This window comes from Emys orbicularis, chromosome 11 (genome assembly GCF_028017835.1).
Source record: "Emys orbicularis isolate rEmyOrb1 chromosome 11, rEmyOrb1.hap1, whole genome shotgun sequence".
In the NCBI taxonomy this organism is placed as follows: Eukaryota; Metazoa; Chordata; order Testudines; family Emydidae; genus Emys; species Emys orbicularis.
The window spans coordinates 13,384,530-13,400,865 of NC_088693.1; the positions used below are offsets into that span (position 1 = coordinate 13,384,530).

A 16,336-nucleotide genomic window follows, 5' to 3' on the forward strand; every position below is an offset into this window, starting at 1 on the left:
GGGAGGGGCCTGTGGCCTGAAACTTTTTCGTTGTAATTTGCAGTCATGGTATGGAAAAGGCTGTGAACTGTATTATTTAAAAAAAAAAAAAAAAATCAGCTTAGCCATATCCTCAGATACTTGCAAAATTGTTTCTTAGTAAAGGCTCAAACCCTTCCAGGTCATTTTAATGGAGCTAGAAGTACAAGCCCTGGGTGTAAGACCAGTTGCCGGAATGGGACTTGAACTGAGGGCCCAAAGGAAAAGACTACTAGGTAAGTCAAATCTCAAGCACTGGTTTGCATTCATGTTTTTCTTTAAAACAAAGACTCTGTAGTCTGCAACATTTATAACATCCTCAGATTCTGCTATTAGTTACACCTGGGCAACCCCTTAACTTCCATGCACTGCTAAAAGTAAGAGTAGAACTTGGCCCAATCTCTATTGCCTGACCAGTTATAACCACCAAGAACTACATATATCTTTACTAGGAAGTTTTAATTTAAAACTGGTTTATATACCTGCTGACCAAAAAAATCAACTTTTTAAAACAGCTTGTGATGCTGTGATAGTTCAGCAACAGTCAAAGGGATTATCGTCCAATATAAAGTCTGCTTCTGGACTGAAAAGAAACAAGTACCTACAGACAAAGGATTTTTATTTTTGTTACAGTTTAATACAACAAAACAGGATGTGGAACAAAAGGCATCCCAATAATAACTATAGCAATGCATTAGACACACTAGTCTGAAACCTAAAGCACAAGATGTCAATGCTTTATAAAGCTATTGTGTCTCACAAAAGGACTTCAGTACATACTATGTGAGTTAGCACATCTTTAATGTACTCTAGGCGCACTTTCAAATAATTTTTCTTTATATTTTGTTAAAATTAACAGTTTAATACCATCCTATAAGCTTGAAAACACAAACATTCCACTCCTAATTTAGTTTTTCCACTTGGCCAACAGATCCCCCCTTTAATTTCCATTGATTTTTCATGTATTTCCCCTGTTCACACAGCAATGTAGGTTTAAGTTTCGTTTAGCTAAATGCTGGATTGGTAGGAGCTTTCATATTACTGTCAGTTTCCATCAAAATATTTCATTTAAAAAGTGTCTTGGCACCACAGTGAATTTTTAAAAGTGAATAGTGACTTGGAATGCAGAAGCTATTTAATCATTACAACAGTTTTAAAGTACAGATGTTAGACAAACTAATGAGATTGTCCATTCCGTCCATTCCCTTTTTTTGTACAGTACATTTCTCTCCCCCCTTAGTCTTAAGAGTTGTATATATTAGTATAGTTGCTGTAAATATGGAATATCTAAATTTTCAATATTTTGTTTTATTAACTTTAGCAATTACATAGCTATTTATTGCCTTAACTACAACCATAGGAATTTTAAAGTGACATTAGCATGTTACAAGAAACATTTATCAATAAAAAACAGCTCAGAGCTTGGGTGTACTATTGTAAAAATTGTGCAGAGCAGCTGAATGCAGAACATGAAAAGAAAACCACATCCAGTTAATAAACTTCTCAAAATTCAATATTGCACTGCTTATTTATTTTGCATTTTATTATTGTAACAAGTAGGAATTGTTTACAAGGAAATCTTTAAGTCCACCTTCCCCTCCTTATACTTAGTGTTATATATTTATATAGTTTACAAAAGAACTGGTAATATCTGAGGCTGTACATAATTGGATATTTTCATCTGGTCCTCAAAAAGATTATTATAATTTCATATACAGTAACCAGAAAATAAAAAGCACAAACTAAATGTACCTGGAAGTACATATTAACATCATTAATTACCACAGTAATTGAAAATCCCTGATCTTTATTTCTATAACAGATTAACTCCAGGCTACTCCAAAACCTCTGGGATTTCTCTGTCATCTACTATAAGAGTATGAATGATTCCTTCCCTTCGCTTTCCACTACTGACAGCCTTAATGCAACAGTCATGATCACCAACACTGAAGTGAGTTTCTGTTCCATCTTCTACAAATTCACCCTATGGTGGGGAGACAAAATATCATGAAAAGGAACAATATGGTTGACTAACAAAATACTGCAGTGTTCTTAAGGCATCTATGATCTGATTTTCAGAGGTGCGGTGCACCTGCAGCTCCAGTAATTAGAAGAGACCTGATAGGTATTTGGTGGCTAAAAAATACGGGACAAGGTGGAAAATGTAAAGCTGAAAATTCCCTAATTATGCCTTGTTTGGTCACCGCATTTGATTATGCAGCAGTTTTGATTTATGTATGTTACAATCAGGCTGTTTCCTAGTCAAAAAAAGACAAAGTAGTTTTGTAAAATACTGGGTTTTGTGACATTTGAAAAATTTCAGCTAGCACTGTGACTGATAAAGTTAATTAAAACAGGCCAAATTGGGTTCTGTTGTAATTCTTCTTGAAGTCAATTGACTTGTACTTGTTTCCACCATAGCTGAATTTGGCCATAAATTAATTCAAAGGACTTGAATAAGATCTTTAAATACAAGGCTTACGGGGTCTATACGGTTTAAATGGAACTTAAGTTGTTCAAAGGGCTTCGTGTGTGCCCTGAATTAATGATAACTCTGGAGTATGTTTGTACTGCAGATGCTTAAAGAATTCCAGGTGTTACACCTCCTGTTTTGGATTATGCCATCTTGGCCAAATTGAGCTTAAGTCTATCTTCTGATACAAAGAGAGACCAGAATGCTGTCCTAACATATAAGCACAGTTTGGCAGGCAATCATGCAGGCACAATAACTGCAGGAGTTAATAGGTTAAGAAACCATGCGCTAGGAATAGTGCATGGGTTCTCAATCTAGGGGTTGCAAACAGGTTTCAGAGGGACTCAACTACTCTCTCCCCCTTCCTTTGTGGCTAGTTAGATGGGAGATCCCAAACCTTTTTTCTGTTATAATGGGGAATGACAGTATGGAAAAGATTGAGAATGCTTGGAGTAGTAAATCAGAATTTGTGCTCCAAGGGAGGCAGAAGGTTGTACTCTTAGCAGTTTGTGGAAGAAGAATGCTTGGGAACGTGGTGAAAAATAGTTTCAAAGTATAGCAAAATTAAGACCTCATTTCCCTACCCTTTCTAATTGAATACAATAGGACTACTCATGACAGTAACAGATGCAGGATCAAATGTCTGGTGAGGAAATAGGTTTTGTAGTCCTCTGCATAGGGAAAGCTGCAGAATATATATATTTTTCCTTTTTACTCTAATTTTCAGTAAGAGTAAGATTACCAAAATGACAGACTGAGGATTTCTTCTTATCCACAGGAATAGGTACAACATGGCAAACTTCCCTACACTGTTCTGTCAAGATGCCTAAACACTAAACTGGAGGGACCACTTAAAGGCATGAAAAAGTAATCTGATTTTTATGCCACTCTGAACATCAGGCCTTAAATGTTTAACATTCAGTTACTAGTGACCTGGGTAGATTTGAATTGGCTGGCTCTATAATCCACAGGCAATTCAGTTGGCTCCCTATTCCTCCTCCCCAAAATACTTTACTTAAAAGGCCCACAGCTATTTCCCCACAGTATCTGAATTATTTCACTGATACATAACGTCAATATTACTGTTCTAACTGTGGTATGTTTTATTTCAGTTGTTAAATCAGAATAAGTATCTTAAACAAAAGCCTTTGTAAATGATCACATACCGCTGTTTCCATTTTTTTACCATTGCACCAGACATCCATAGTGTCCTTCTCTGTAAAAATGAGAAAACAGAACAAAAGTTGCATGCCTCTTTATGGACCAAAAAGAGATAGAAATTCCAAATGTTTGCCATGAAATTTTAGCTATAACTCCATAAATGTGTTCCAGATAAACAGTAATATCCTGAATTACAAAGTTTGTCTTCATAAGGAGAGGCTCTCTCATAAGGTTGCAACCAGCTTCTATTAGAGAGCCCCATATTTGCCTCAAAAAATGGTTTAATCAATGTCAGGATTTTCTGAAACCCAAAAATTTTGTTTCTGCAAAGTTTGAAAAAAATAAAAACAAATGATTTTTGGGTTACTGAATAGTAAATAAGTTACCATGATTTAAAATTCTGACTTTTGCCTAACTTTTTTTTGTGGGATGTCCCTCTAGCTCAAACACAGCTTGTTAATTACCCTTCAAACTTTTCACATTCTTAAATCTTTTTGAAAACTCATGCACCTTTCTTATTAGAAGAAAATAGGCTGGCATTAAACAATTATTAATTTTTATTTGTTGTAAAACACTGTTTTGATTACATTACCCAACATAACCTCCTGGAGTACGTTCACTCTAAATTTCACATTTCTGAAACTGCCTTTGTCTGGGAGTGGTTAGTATCGTAGGACCAAATCCTGCTTGCCTTTCTCATGCCATTTAAATCAATCAAAAGAGCAGGATTTGGCTCCTACTCATGGATCCCCCTCTCTTTTCATACTACTTGATCTTAGTACAGCTTTTGGTACTATCAGTCATTCTATCCTTGAGCCTCTAGAAGAAAACATGTCTCCAGGCCTCTCCTCTCCTAGTCCTGACCCTGCATCATTAATGAATTGAGAGCTCTGCCACTGATTTCAATGAGTATAAGGATCGAGTCCCTAATGTGAGCCCTCTACCTGGTACTAAAATGTGGGGGGAAGGGTTATTTATTTATGTAAATATCAAGCTAAAATGCAAATATAAATAAACATCTTTGATCCAAAACATTTCCCGTATTAATTAAAATAAGCTAAAAGACACAATTCAACCACTGGAAGAGGTAATGCTCATCAAAAGAGACATTTTAGAAATAGGCTAGCTGTTTAAATGGTCACATTAAACAAGACAAACTTAGGGTAACCTGGTTACTACCTTCAGTTAAGAGTTATTCCCCATTGGGAGTAGGCATCGAGATAAAGATGCATATGCAAAAGTAGGTTCTAAATACTTCTGAAAATTTTCCCCAAGTGACTTGACAGAGGTCACATAGGAAATTTGTGGTGAAGCAGGGACTTGAACCCAGAGTTCCTAAGTCCTAAAAAAGGCATATAAGATTATATAAAAAGCACAGTGATGAGAACTGACTCAATATTATTAACTCACCTAACACAACTCTACAATCCACACCATCCAAGCTTAATACCCAAGTATTTGTTGTTTTTGACCGGTTCTCCATGTACTTCTTGAGGCTTTTCCCATTGATCTCCAAGGTATACTCATATGCAAAACCACTGACTGCATCAATGTTAATGGTAGCCTTTGTTTTGGCTGCTCCAACTGTAAATGTTTCTTTACCCACTAGTTTAAACATCCACTCTTTTCTTATTTCTTCCTGAAGAATAAAATAATTAAAAAGAGGAAAATGGGTGTTAATAAAAAGTCAAATATTTTTGTCTCGTTACAGAAAATATCAAGCCAAGTAGCAGATGGAGGAACTAGCGCAAACTATTGTCACGGTATCAGATCCAGGACCTGTAGTTAGATATGCAGTCTCATTAACGTCAGTGGGGTTCTCTGTAAACACAAGGATGCATTTGTGTGCATTTCTGTGTAGGATCTGAGCTGTAGCGTGTGAGAGTGCATGGCAGGTATCAGACATCAATCCCTGTTAGTACACCTCTACCCTGCTATAACACGACCCGATATAACACAGGTTCGTGTATAGCGCGGTAGCAGCGGGGCTCCGGCAGCGCTTTAAAGGGTCCGGGGCTCTGGCTGCTGCGGGGAGCCCTGGGCCCTTTAAATCACCGCTGGAGCCCTACCGCGGCTACCCCGGGGCTGCGGCAGCGAGGCTCGCCGGCAATTTAAAGGGCCCAGGCTCCCCGCAGCGGCCGGAGCCCGGAGCTCTTTAAATCACTGCCGGAGCCCTGCCGCCACTACCCCGGGGCTGCGGCAGCGGGGCTCGGGCAGCGCTTTAAAGGGTCCGGGCCCTTTAAATCACTGCTAGAGCCCTGCTGCCGCTACCCCGGGGCTGCAGCAGTGGGGCTCGCCGGCGATTTAAAGGGCCCGGGCTCCCCGCAGCGGCCAGAGCCCGGAGCTCTTTAAATCACCGGCCCGGACCCTTTAAAGCGCTGCCCGAGCCCCGCTGCCGAGGGGATCGGACTTGAAGGTGTAAGACTGTGGCCATCCAACCCCCCCCCGGAAGGGGGTGTGTATGAACAAGGGGACACTGTCGGAGGACAGTGTTCCAGAAGAGGACGCTGTGCGTTGGGGAGCAACGTGACTTTGTGCGCCAACTAAAGGCGAGACGACAGGCGGGACGTCACCAGAAGGGGGCGCTCTACCGGATCGAACCAATTCCCCGAGACAACCGGTAGGAGGCACCACAGTGGTGAGTCCCAACCCTGTCACACGTGGTGGAGAATGTGGGCATAGCGGTCTGCCCCTGACACGAGGGGCCAGCGCCAAGACTGTGAACTATTGCCCAGAGCAGTGACATGTGCAGACAGACGGTCGACCCAGATTGCGGGTACAGACCCGGACCTGCCAAATGGGTCCAGAGTGCGGGGGTGAATCGGGAGTACCCCGCTGAACCCCAACATGGAGGCTGAGAAGCTGTTAAAATGGTTGCTAGAAAAGCAACAGGAGCAGTCGGCCCAGCAGCACCAGCAGCAGGTGCAAATGCTGCAGCACATGACTACCCAACAGCAGCTGCTGATGACCCAGCACCAGGAGAATCAGCAGCAGCTTCTCCGGGAGTTGGCCACCCAGCAGCGGGTGCAGCAGGAACATTTGGTGCAACAGATGGCCGCACTATTAACCCCGACGGGAGGCACCCCTGCCGCCCCCATGGGGACCGGCCTGGGGGCTACCCTAGGGGCACTACCAGTACGCCTCACCAAGATGGGGCCCGAGGACGACCCAGAGGCATTTCTCGTGACGTTTGAACGGGTGGCGACTGCTGCCCGGTGGTCCTCAGAACATTGGGCCACGTTACTAGCCCCTTATTTGACGGGGCAGGCTCAGGCCGCATATCGTAGCCTCGACCCCCGGGAAGCACTCGAGTATGCCCGAGTGAAGGAGGCCATCCTGGATCATACCGGCATTAGTCCAGAGACCTACCGACAGCGCCTCCGCACGGAACAATACCCTCCGGGGGACCAGACCCTGCGCCGTGGCCCAACGCATCCGGGACCACTGCTGGAAGTGGTTGAACCCGGAAGGCCTGACGGGACCCCAGGTGGCGGAGATGGTAGCCTTAGAGCAGTTCACCCAGATCCTACCCCCGGGAGGGAGGGCCTGGGTGCGACGGCATCGTCCGGCCACCCTATCCGCAGCGGTGGCCTTAATGGAGGACTACTTATCAGCCGAGGGAGCCGAGGCGCCACCCCGAGCGGCCGGGAACCTTGGTCACAAGGCCGGGGCAGAGAAAGGGAACTTTCGTGGGACGGGACCCTCCGAGCCACTGGCAGCCAACAGCCATGGGTATCCGAGGCCCCCGAGCCCCGACACAAGTTACCACCGATGACGACTCGGAGGGAGCAACAGCCCCCGGAGCGGGCAGGCCCCCTCGGAAGAGGCCCAGGCCCGGCCGAGGCCCGAGAGAGGTGCTGGGGTTGCGGTCAAGAAGGACATTTTCGGCGAGAGTGCCCGTTTACGGATTGCAGCTACGGGCAAGCCTGGCTGGCCGGACGAAGGGCTCGGAAGGGAGGGGTAGGAAAGTTGATAGTCCTGGTCCAGGTCGAAGGGAACCCCACAGACGCCCTCGTAGACTCGGGGTGTAGCCAGACCCTCATACGAGAGGGACTGGTCCCGAATCTTAATCTTTCGGGGCCCCCGATCTACCTACAGTGTGTGCATGGGGACATCCGCCAGTATCCCACGGCCTGGGTTAAGATGGGAGTAGGCTGCCAAGAGGAGGGTCTCCGGGTAGGGGTGGCCCCCAGGCTGGCCTACCCGGTGGTGTTGGGACGGGACTGGCCCGGCTTCGGAGAGGTCCTCCTGAGATATCAGCCGCCCAAGCCCCGACCAGACAGGACTATAGTACCTAGAACGGAGCTGCTCAGGCACAGGCCAAGGGATGACCCCGGCGAGGGGACCTCCTCGACTGCGGAGACACCTGGGAATCATCTTGGAGACAGGCCCCATTCGGTGGAGGACGCCCAAGGGGAATTAGAGCGTGACGGCGACTTCTTACGGGAGCAACGGGAAGACCCAACCCTAAGCAGAGCCTGGGAGCAAGCCACCAGCCCTGTTACTGAGGGGGACGGGACGCAGCGGACCCCGCAAGGCCCTCGCTTTGAGGTATGGCAGGATCGCCTATACCGCGTAGCGCAGGAACCCCAGACCCAGGAGACGTTCCGCCAGCTGTTGGTTCCCCGACGACTCTGGTCCGGTCTCCTCCACCTAGCCCACGCGAACCCTTGGGCAGGACACCTGGGGCGCGAGAAGACCCTACAGAGAGTGGCTCGCCGGTTCTTCTGGCCCGGTATCCACCGAGAAGTGGCAGACTTCTGTGCCTCGTGCCCAGAATGCCAGCGAGCCGGACCGAAAGGGGTAGCCCGGGCACCCCTGGTACCCATGCCGATCGTGGGGGTGCCCTTTGAGCGGATCGGAATGGACCTCGTTGGCCCCCTTGAACGAAGTAAGACAGGGAACCGCTTTATATTAGTAGTCGTGGACTATGCAACGCGCTACCCTGAGGCCGTTCCCCTAAAGACAGCGACGGCACCGGCCATCGCAAATGAATTAGTAAAGATTTTCGCCCGGGTTGGGATACCCGGGGAAATTTTGACGGATCAGGGCACCAACGTGTCCTCCAAGTTAATAGCCGAACTATGTCGCCTCCTCCATATACGGACCCTTCGGACTTCGGTGTACCATCTGCAGACCGACGGCCTAGTAGAACGTTTCAATGGTACGCTAAAGGCCATGCTACGGAGGTTTGTAGAGGAGGACCCCTCGCATTGGGACGCCCTGTTGCCGGCCCTGTTATTCGCGATAAGAGAGGTACCACAGGCCTCGACAGGGTTCTCGCCTTTCGAGCTCTTATACGGCAGACAGCCCAGGGGAATACTGGACCTCTTGAAGGAGGAGTGGGAAACTCAGGAAACGCGGGTCCTTGGAACCACACAATATGTGCTACACCTCCGGGAGCGACTCCAGACATTAGGGGCCTTCACCCGGGAAAACCTGGAAAGGGCCCAGGCATGCCAAGAGCGCCTCTACAATCGCGGGGCTAGAGGGAGGAAATTCAGCCCAGGCGATCGGGTGTTGCTCTTACTGCCCTCTGCGGAGTCGAAACTCCTAGCCAAATGGCAGGGTCCCTATGAAGTAAACCGACGAGTGGGGCCGGTCGATTACGAGATCAGACTACCTGGACGACATAAGGAGACTCGTATTTATCATGTTAATCTTCTAAAGGCATGGAAAACCCGAGAAGCCCTGTACATTGGCCCGTCCACCCCAGATTCGGAACTTGAACCCCTAGCCGGAGACCTTCCCGACCCCGGACCGGCCATGTTGGGGTCAGGCCTCAACCCCAGATAGAGGGGGCAACTACAACGGATGGTGGAGGAGTTTCCAGATGTTTTATCGGCCCGTCCGGGCCGGACGACTCTAATGAGTCACCATATCGCAACCGACCCCGGGAAGAGGGTGACGGACAACCACCGGCCGTTACCCAAGAAAATGTGGGATACAGTTCGATGGGAGGTAGAGACGATGTTAGAGATGGGAGTGATAGAGGAATCGACGAGCGAGTGGCGAAGCCCTATCGTCCTAGTTCCGAAACCGGACGGGACGACCCGGTTTTGCATCGACTTCCGGAAGGTTAACGCTATCTCCCGTTTCGATGCATATCCAATGCCGAGAGTGGATGAACTGTTGGAGCGCCTCGGGGGAGCCCGGTATCTGTCAACCATAGACCTAACTAAGGGATATTGGCAGATCCCCCTTGCACTAAACTCCCGTGCGAAGACGGCCTTCCCCACGCCTTTCGGCCTCTTCCAGTTCATAACCATGCCGTTCGGGTTACACGGAGCGGCGGCCACGTTCCAGCGCTTGATGAACAAGGTCCTCCAACCCCACGACCAATACGCGGCGGCGTATATAGACGATATTGTGGTTTACACCCTCGACTGGGAGAGCCACCTACACCACCTGGCAGAGGTGTTACAGGCCCTTAGAGCGGCCGGCCTAACGGCTAACCCGGCGAAATGCCATTTAGGCCAAGAAGAAGTGACCTATCTGGGATACACGGTAGGAGGGGGGAAACTAACGCCCCTGATTCACAAGGTACAGGCCCTCAGAGACGTACCCGTCCCCACGACGAAGAAGCAAGTACGTCAGTTTTTAGGATTAGCTGGGTACTATCGCCGTTTCGTGCCGGATTTCGCAACTATAGCCGCCCCCTTGTCAGACCTGACGAAGAACTCCCAACCTCGACAGGTACAGTGGACTGAACAATGTGAGAGAGCCTTTGCCACACTAAAGGAACGGCTCACTCGGGAACCCGTCCTACGACACCCCGACTTCACGAAGGAGTTTATACTTCAAACGGACGCTTCCAAAGTCGGCTTGGGCGCAGTGCTCTCCCAAGAAGTAGGTACAGTACTGGATGTTCTTCCCCGTCTAAGTCGTAAACTGTTCCCCCGGGAAAGACATTTCTCAACAGTAGAGAAAGAGGCCCTAGCGGTCCGGTGGGCTATCGACGCCCTGCGTTACTACCTGCTGGGGAACAGTTTTAAATTGATCACAGACCACGCCCCTTTGCGATGGATCCACAGCATGAAGGACACCAACGCTAGAATTATGCGGTGGTACCTCGCCCTCCAGCCTTACGACTTCCAGGTGTTCCACCGCCCGGGTAAGGCCCATACTAACGCAGATTTCTTCTCCAGGCTGGGGGAGGAGGGTGAGGAAACAGACCAGGATGGGGGATCCTTAGTGCAGGGGGAGGTTTGCGAGGGGGCAGCCAAGCCCCAACCCACTTATAGAGGCCCCGGACAGGTAGCCCTGACGGCGGAGGGTTCGTCCCGCTCGTACGAGGCATGTCCCAAATGCACAGAGAGTGCGAAAGGAGGGAGCATACCCCAGCCTAGACAGGCAGCCGTAGGTGAAGAACCTATACGGGAAGCCCCGGTGGAGGACTGGCCTGCACTCCCGGAGCCGCCAGGGACCGCGACTTCTCCAGGTCGAGGGGGAGCCTCAATATGGGAAGAACCAAAAGAGGCGGCGGACCACGAGATCCATGGAGAATCGGGAGACCTGTGGGACACCCCAGCGTCCGAATGGATAGGAAGCAGTCTACGGGAATTGACGGACTGGTATGTCGGACCCGGTAAGCCTCAGCCTGTTTCGGTGGGATCCCCGCTGAGACGGTGACTAGGCCGGGTGGCCTTGTGACAAGGGCTATCTCCAGGACTTTGAGCCGGTAAGCCGGGCCATTGTGAGACGAAGGCTAATTTCCATGCCCTAAGCCATTAGGCCGGTTTGGACATCCCCCCCCCCGGGAGGGTTCTTAAGGGGGAGGGTGTGTGGTGGGGCGGCCGCCCCACGCCCGGAGAGGGTGGGCTGCGGCAACCCCGGGCGCCTGCGTAGACGCGCAGCCAATCCGAGAAGGGTTTACTGGGAGCCAATCAGAGGACAGATTGGCGCCAGCCAATCAGGGCCCAGCTCAGTCATATAAAAGACTGCTCAGAGCGAGAGCAGTCAGTCTGCCCCAGGCCTTCAGAGGGGAAGGTCTGTCTCCAGAGCTGGGAGGCCAGCACCACAGACAGCGCAGTGCAGGCCAGCTTCAGAGAGTAGGAGAAGGCCCTACTCTGTAGCCTGCCAGGCGGCAGGTCAGGGAGGAGAAGGCCTAGCACAGAGAAGTGCCGTTGGGGAAGTGGTCCAGAGGAGTAGTCAGAGGAGGGAGGAGAAGGAAGACAGCAAGACTGTCGCCAGAGGGCCTCTGGACCGGGACTCAGAGTAGTGGGCGGGCCTGAGTCGTTCCCCCCCCCCCGCCTTTTTCCCCTTTATTGTTCTATTGGGCCATACCCTCAGCCATAGGCCGCAGGGAGCGGCCGGCCGAAACTACACCAGATCCTTGACCGAGGGGATCGGACTTGAAGGTGTAAGACTGTGGCCATCCAACCCCGCCCCGGAAGGGGGTGTGTCTGAACAAGGGGACACTGTCGGAGGACAGTGTTCCAGAAGAGGACGCTGTGCGTTGGGGAGCAACGCGACTTTGTGCGCCAACTAAAGGCGAGACGACAGGCGGGACGTCACCAGAAGGGGGCGCTCTACCGGATCGAACCAATTCCCCGAGACAACCGGTAGGAGGCGCCACAGTGGTGAGTCCCAACCCTGTCACAGGCAGCAAGCTATCAGCCATACTGTGCCAAAGGGATAATATCTGGGAGATGAGGATTGCAAACCCAGGGTACAATATTGCAGCCTGAAATACATTCTTTCCTTTTAAGTATTACTCAGTTAACTTTGTTACAAGGGTAAAAAGCCTGTGTTCTATTTATTATTGTGTTTAACTAGTATAGTGCTTTCCACACATAAAGATACAGTTACATAAGTATTGAGTGTTTTGCACATGTTCATTTTACCTTTCCATCTACATATACAACACGTTTTCCTGATGTAGTTCCATGTTCAAATTCAATCTTGTGAACACCATCACTTAAAGCAACCTCCCAAACAGCCACCAGATCTGTCATCTTCTCCAGGTAGCCGTAGCGAGACCTGAGGGAATAACAATTTTAAAGACTTATAATTCTTCTATTAATGTGCAGTATATTTTGTTCAAAGTTTTATTACTTCAGGTTACGTAAGCTTTAACTAATTAAAAATAATCCTGATCAAGAACTGACTTAGCTGTAGGAAAGATTGGTTTAGCTTTTATTTATTTATTTACTTTCTCTTCCACAATCAAATATAGCAAAAAAGTTTAAAATTGAAACAAATTAAGAAGCTCACAATGAAATTATGTTGACCACAAAAATTAGAACAGAAATAGGCAAACATATAGTTTTACTTTGACAAATACTATATACATATACATCCATGTAAGTGCTAAAACTTCTAACTACAGAAGAATACTAGTTACAAAACTACCTAATTCCTCATGCTCATCAGTAAATTATCTTGTTTGTTGGCATCTTCTAACATATAGTAAAAATTGAGTGACCCATTACAAATCATTTTAGGTTTTTACATTTCAGAGAATTTATATAACCATTCGTGGTAATACTGTAAATCTTTTCTAGTCTATTAAACTCAACCTTAAGTTTGTTTAATAAATATAACACAAAAAGTGTGACTAAGTTAAAAAAAAACTGCAGTTAGGTCAGTGATTTTCTACCTGTGATCTGCAGACCCCTAGAGGGCTGCAGACTATGTCTAAGATTTCCAAAGGGGTCCACACTTCCCTTTGAAATTTTTTGAAATGAAAAAAGGTTGAAAACCACTGGCTTAGGTAATATCTGATATGTGTGTGCATGCACATATTATGATGCAGTATTCGTTTAAAGAGAATAATATGCACATCCATAGATCTGATCGCCAACAACCATTAAATTTAAAATTACAGACATCTTTCCAGATCAGTTTATACTGCAGTGAGTGTTTTGTGTGGTTTTTTTTTTTTTTTACCTTACTTCATCTTCATAGAGAGTAATCTCTTCACGGGATGCCATAGTAACCAGAACGGCCTTAAATCCAATTAGCAGCAAAGAAAGAGAAAAGCAAAATAGCAGCAAAAAAAAAAATGTCGAGTACTGCAGTTCCATCTTAATTAAAAAGTAATCCCTTCTTAGTTCTTTCCATTTAATGTCCATGGATATTTTCACAAAAACATAGGGAGCTTTCATACACCCTAACATATGAAATGTAATGTAATACAGTTCTGACTTTTGTTAGACACAACACTGGAATATAAATCAATACCTTATCTGAATATTTCATTGCAAATATAAATTCAATTTATCCACATAGGTTAAGAGTACATAGTGACTCATCCCTTATTCGATGGAAGACCTTTTGACTAACTTCAGGTCAAAAGGTTAAGATCCCTCTCCTTTGGAAGAGTTTCACACGAGATCAAAATTTTGTGTCTCAAGTATATATCACTTTGAGATTTGGCAGCTGAATATGTAATTGTAGTGAAAATTCACAGGACATCCATACCAAAAAAACAGAACTTACACAAAACTGATACATAAATGCACAGAAATTGTAGAGAAGTCAGTCTCAAAGAAAAATGGGAAAAGGAACTTAGACTTTCTATCACAACAGAAACCTGGGAGGATATGTGGCTTAATGTGAAAGCTACTTCAAGTTTTTCATCCTTGTAATTCTTCCAGAATAAGATATTAAACAGGTACAACTGGACTCTAGAACATTTATTTAAGGCTAGATTGGCAACTCACAACTGTTGGAGATGCAATAGCCACATGCCAACCTTTCACACATCCTCTACACCTGTCAAAAATGCAGGTGTTCTGGAACACCATACTCAGTGCTCTCTCTAAAACTGTGTCACTATTTTTCCTTCTCCAAGCTTGTGTGTTCTGGGGGTGCTGGATGAGTTGGTTATACTAGAAATGGTAATCCATTAAGAAATGGATTGCAGGAACTATTTTAGTGGCCAAAAGAGTTATTTTGAGAAAATGGAAATCTGCAATTAGGCAGACTGGCTTAGTGACCTCTTTATTACAGAATTAATTGAAACAATGACTGTCTAATTAATACAAACACTTGGAAAAACTATAAAGGTATTCGATCACACATGAAACTATTGCATACTGTTGCAGTTTAGTATATATTAGTCCCCAATACTCATAGGATATGTTGTCACTTATTTACCTGTTTAGTCACTTTAATAATGGATGCCCTGAATGACCTCTACAAGTTCAGGGTTTTTTGTGTGTGTTTGTTTTAATTCCAGGCTTTCCAAATAATGAAGATTTAATTTTGTTATTTAAATCATATTTCCATCTTGTGCATATATTTATATAAGTTTTGTTATATTTATATTTTATATAAAGACTAGGTTTAAAAAAAAAAAGCACTCAATATGCCCCTTCTGCTGCCCCTCCTTCTCTATGCCATCTTTAGAAGTCCAGAAAACTTCTACCAATGGAGCAAGATTCATGCAAGTGCTATTTATTCTATTTTGTTGGTTTAGGGAGAGAAAACATCACTGCTACCAAGCTTATTACAACACAGGATACTGATCTTAATGGCAGTGAAATATCACGAGATTAAGAGAATAAGTTGATGGCAACTAGTACTACCCTACTCTTTTCAGAGTAGCAGCCATGTTAGTCTGTATCCGCAAAAAGAACAGGAGTACTTGTGGCACCTTCGAGACTAACAAATTTATTAGAGCATAAGCTTTCGTGGGCTACAACCCACTTCTTCGGATGCATCCGAAGAAGTGGGTTGTAGCCCACGAAAGCTTATGCTCTAATAAATTTGTTAGTCTCGAAGGTGCCACAAGTACTCCTGTTCCTTTTACCCTACTCTTCTGGAACTGAAAGAAACAATGGCCGTCGCCTCACCTCCTACCTCTAAATAAGAGCACCTGGCCAGAGACAAGCTCTGTGTGATTACGGTATTTAACCAGACTACTCTTACTAGACACTGCGGTGCTTCTCACAGGGATGTTAACAGTTTGACTTGACCAGCCACCGACGCTCCGCATTGATCAGACACACACATTATGTTAATACTAACAGCGGCAACCTACGCGTGCGTCCTCTGTTGGCCTGCTGACCTGTCTCTCCATGGGAGCCAATAAACAGGAACCACTTTTCTAAGGGAAAGGGGCGCTCCTACGAGATCACATTAGGATGTCGGGGCAGAGGCCCCCCAAGAAAGCGGATCAGGGGCTCTCCCCAGGCGGGGCTACCCGGTGGCTCGGGACATTTACCGCGGAGCAGGGGCTGTTAGGGGCGCTGGGCCTGCCCACCAGGACGGGGTCGGGTCCTGCCGCTACAGGTGGCTGGGGGCCAGGGGAGCGCAGCGGCCAGGCTTCCCCGAGCGGGAGGGCGCTGCAGGCCAGGCACCGCAGGGGTTCAGAGGCCGTGGGGGCTGCAGCCGCCCAGGCCGCGGTGGGCTCTGAGGCGCGATGAGGTTGCAGCGCCCCGGAGGGCAGAGGACGAAGGGCGCCAGCCCGCCCGGGGCTTCTCGTACCTGGGCGGGTCTCGCTCCGCACCACTCCCTGCAGCCGCCTCTCTCCCTCCGGCCCCCGCGGCCAAAATGGCGCTAGGGGGCAGGGAAGCGACGCGGAGCGCATCGATCAGAGCGACCGCCCGGCGCATCCACCGGCAGCGCCGCTACCGCCGGGGTGTGCGCGCCCTCGGGCGGGGAGTTGGGGGCGTGCGGCCCCACCCCGCGCCGCGGCTGCTCGCTGCCGTACGGACTGTGGGGGGCGTTTCCCTC

At 47.4% G+C, this 16,336-nt stretch overlaps 1 protein-coding gene across 6 annotated transcripts; it reads right to left on the reverse strand.

The window, feature by feature from the left end:
- Positions 1–630: 630 nt before the first annotated feature.
- FAIM (Fas apoptotic inhibitory molecule) lies at positions 631–16,215 on the reverse strand. 6 transcript variants are annotated; one of them, XM_065412939.1, is made up of 6 exons: positions 16,088–16,152; positions 13,544–13,602; positions 12,499–12,634; positions 5,063–5,291; positions 3,658–3,707; positions 631–2,002 (listed from the first exon to the last, which is right to left on the reverse strand). In XM_065412939.1, exons 2-6 carry the CDS (start codon positions 13,585–13,587, stop codon positions 1,853–1,855), a joined length of 609 nt encoding a protein of 202 aa, XP_065269011.1. In that variant the 5' UTR covers positions 13,588–13,602; positions 16,088–16,152; the 3' UTR covers positions 631–1,852. The 6 variants fall into 6 exon arrangements, with proteins under 6 accessions (XP_065269011.1, XP_065269013.1, XP_065269012.1 ...); XM_065412941.1 differs by lacking the exon at positions 16,088–16,152 and adding an exon at positions 15,825–15,860; XM_065412940.1 differs by lacking the exon at positions 16,088–16,152 and adding an exon at positions 14,756–15,225.
- Positions 16,216–16,336: the final 121 nt, after the last annotated feature.

Coding starts and splice junctions, on each gene's coding strand:
- FAIM (XM_065412937.1), bottom strand. CDS start 13,773: ATGTTAGGGTGTATGAAAGCTCCCTATGTTTTTGTGAAAATATCCATG. Junction 12,635..13,543: donor CTCTATGAAGATGAAGTAAG/GTAAAAAAAAAA, acceptor TTATTCCCTCAG/GTCTCGCTACGGCTACCTGG. Junction 3,708..5,062: donor GGATTGTAGAGTTGTGTTAG/GTGAGTTAATAA, acceptor TCATTTTTACAG/AGAAGGACACTATGGATGTC.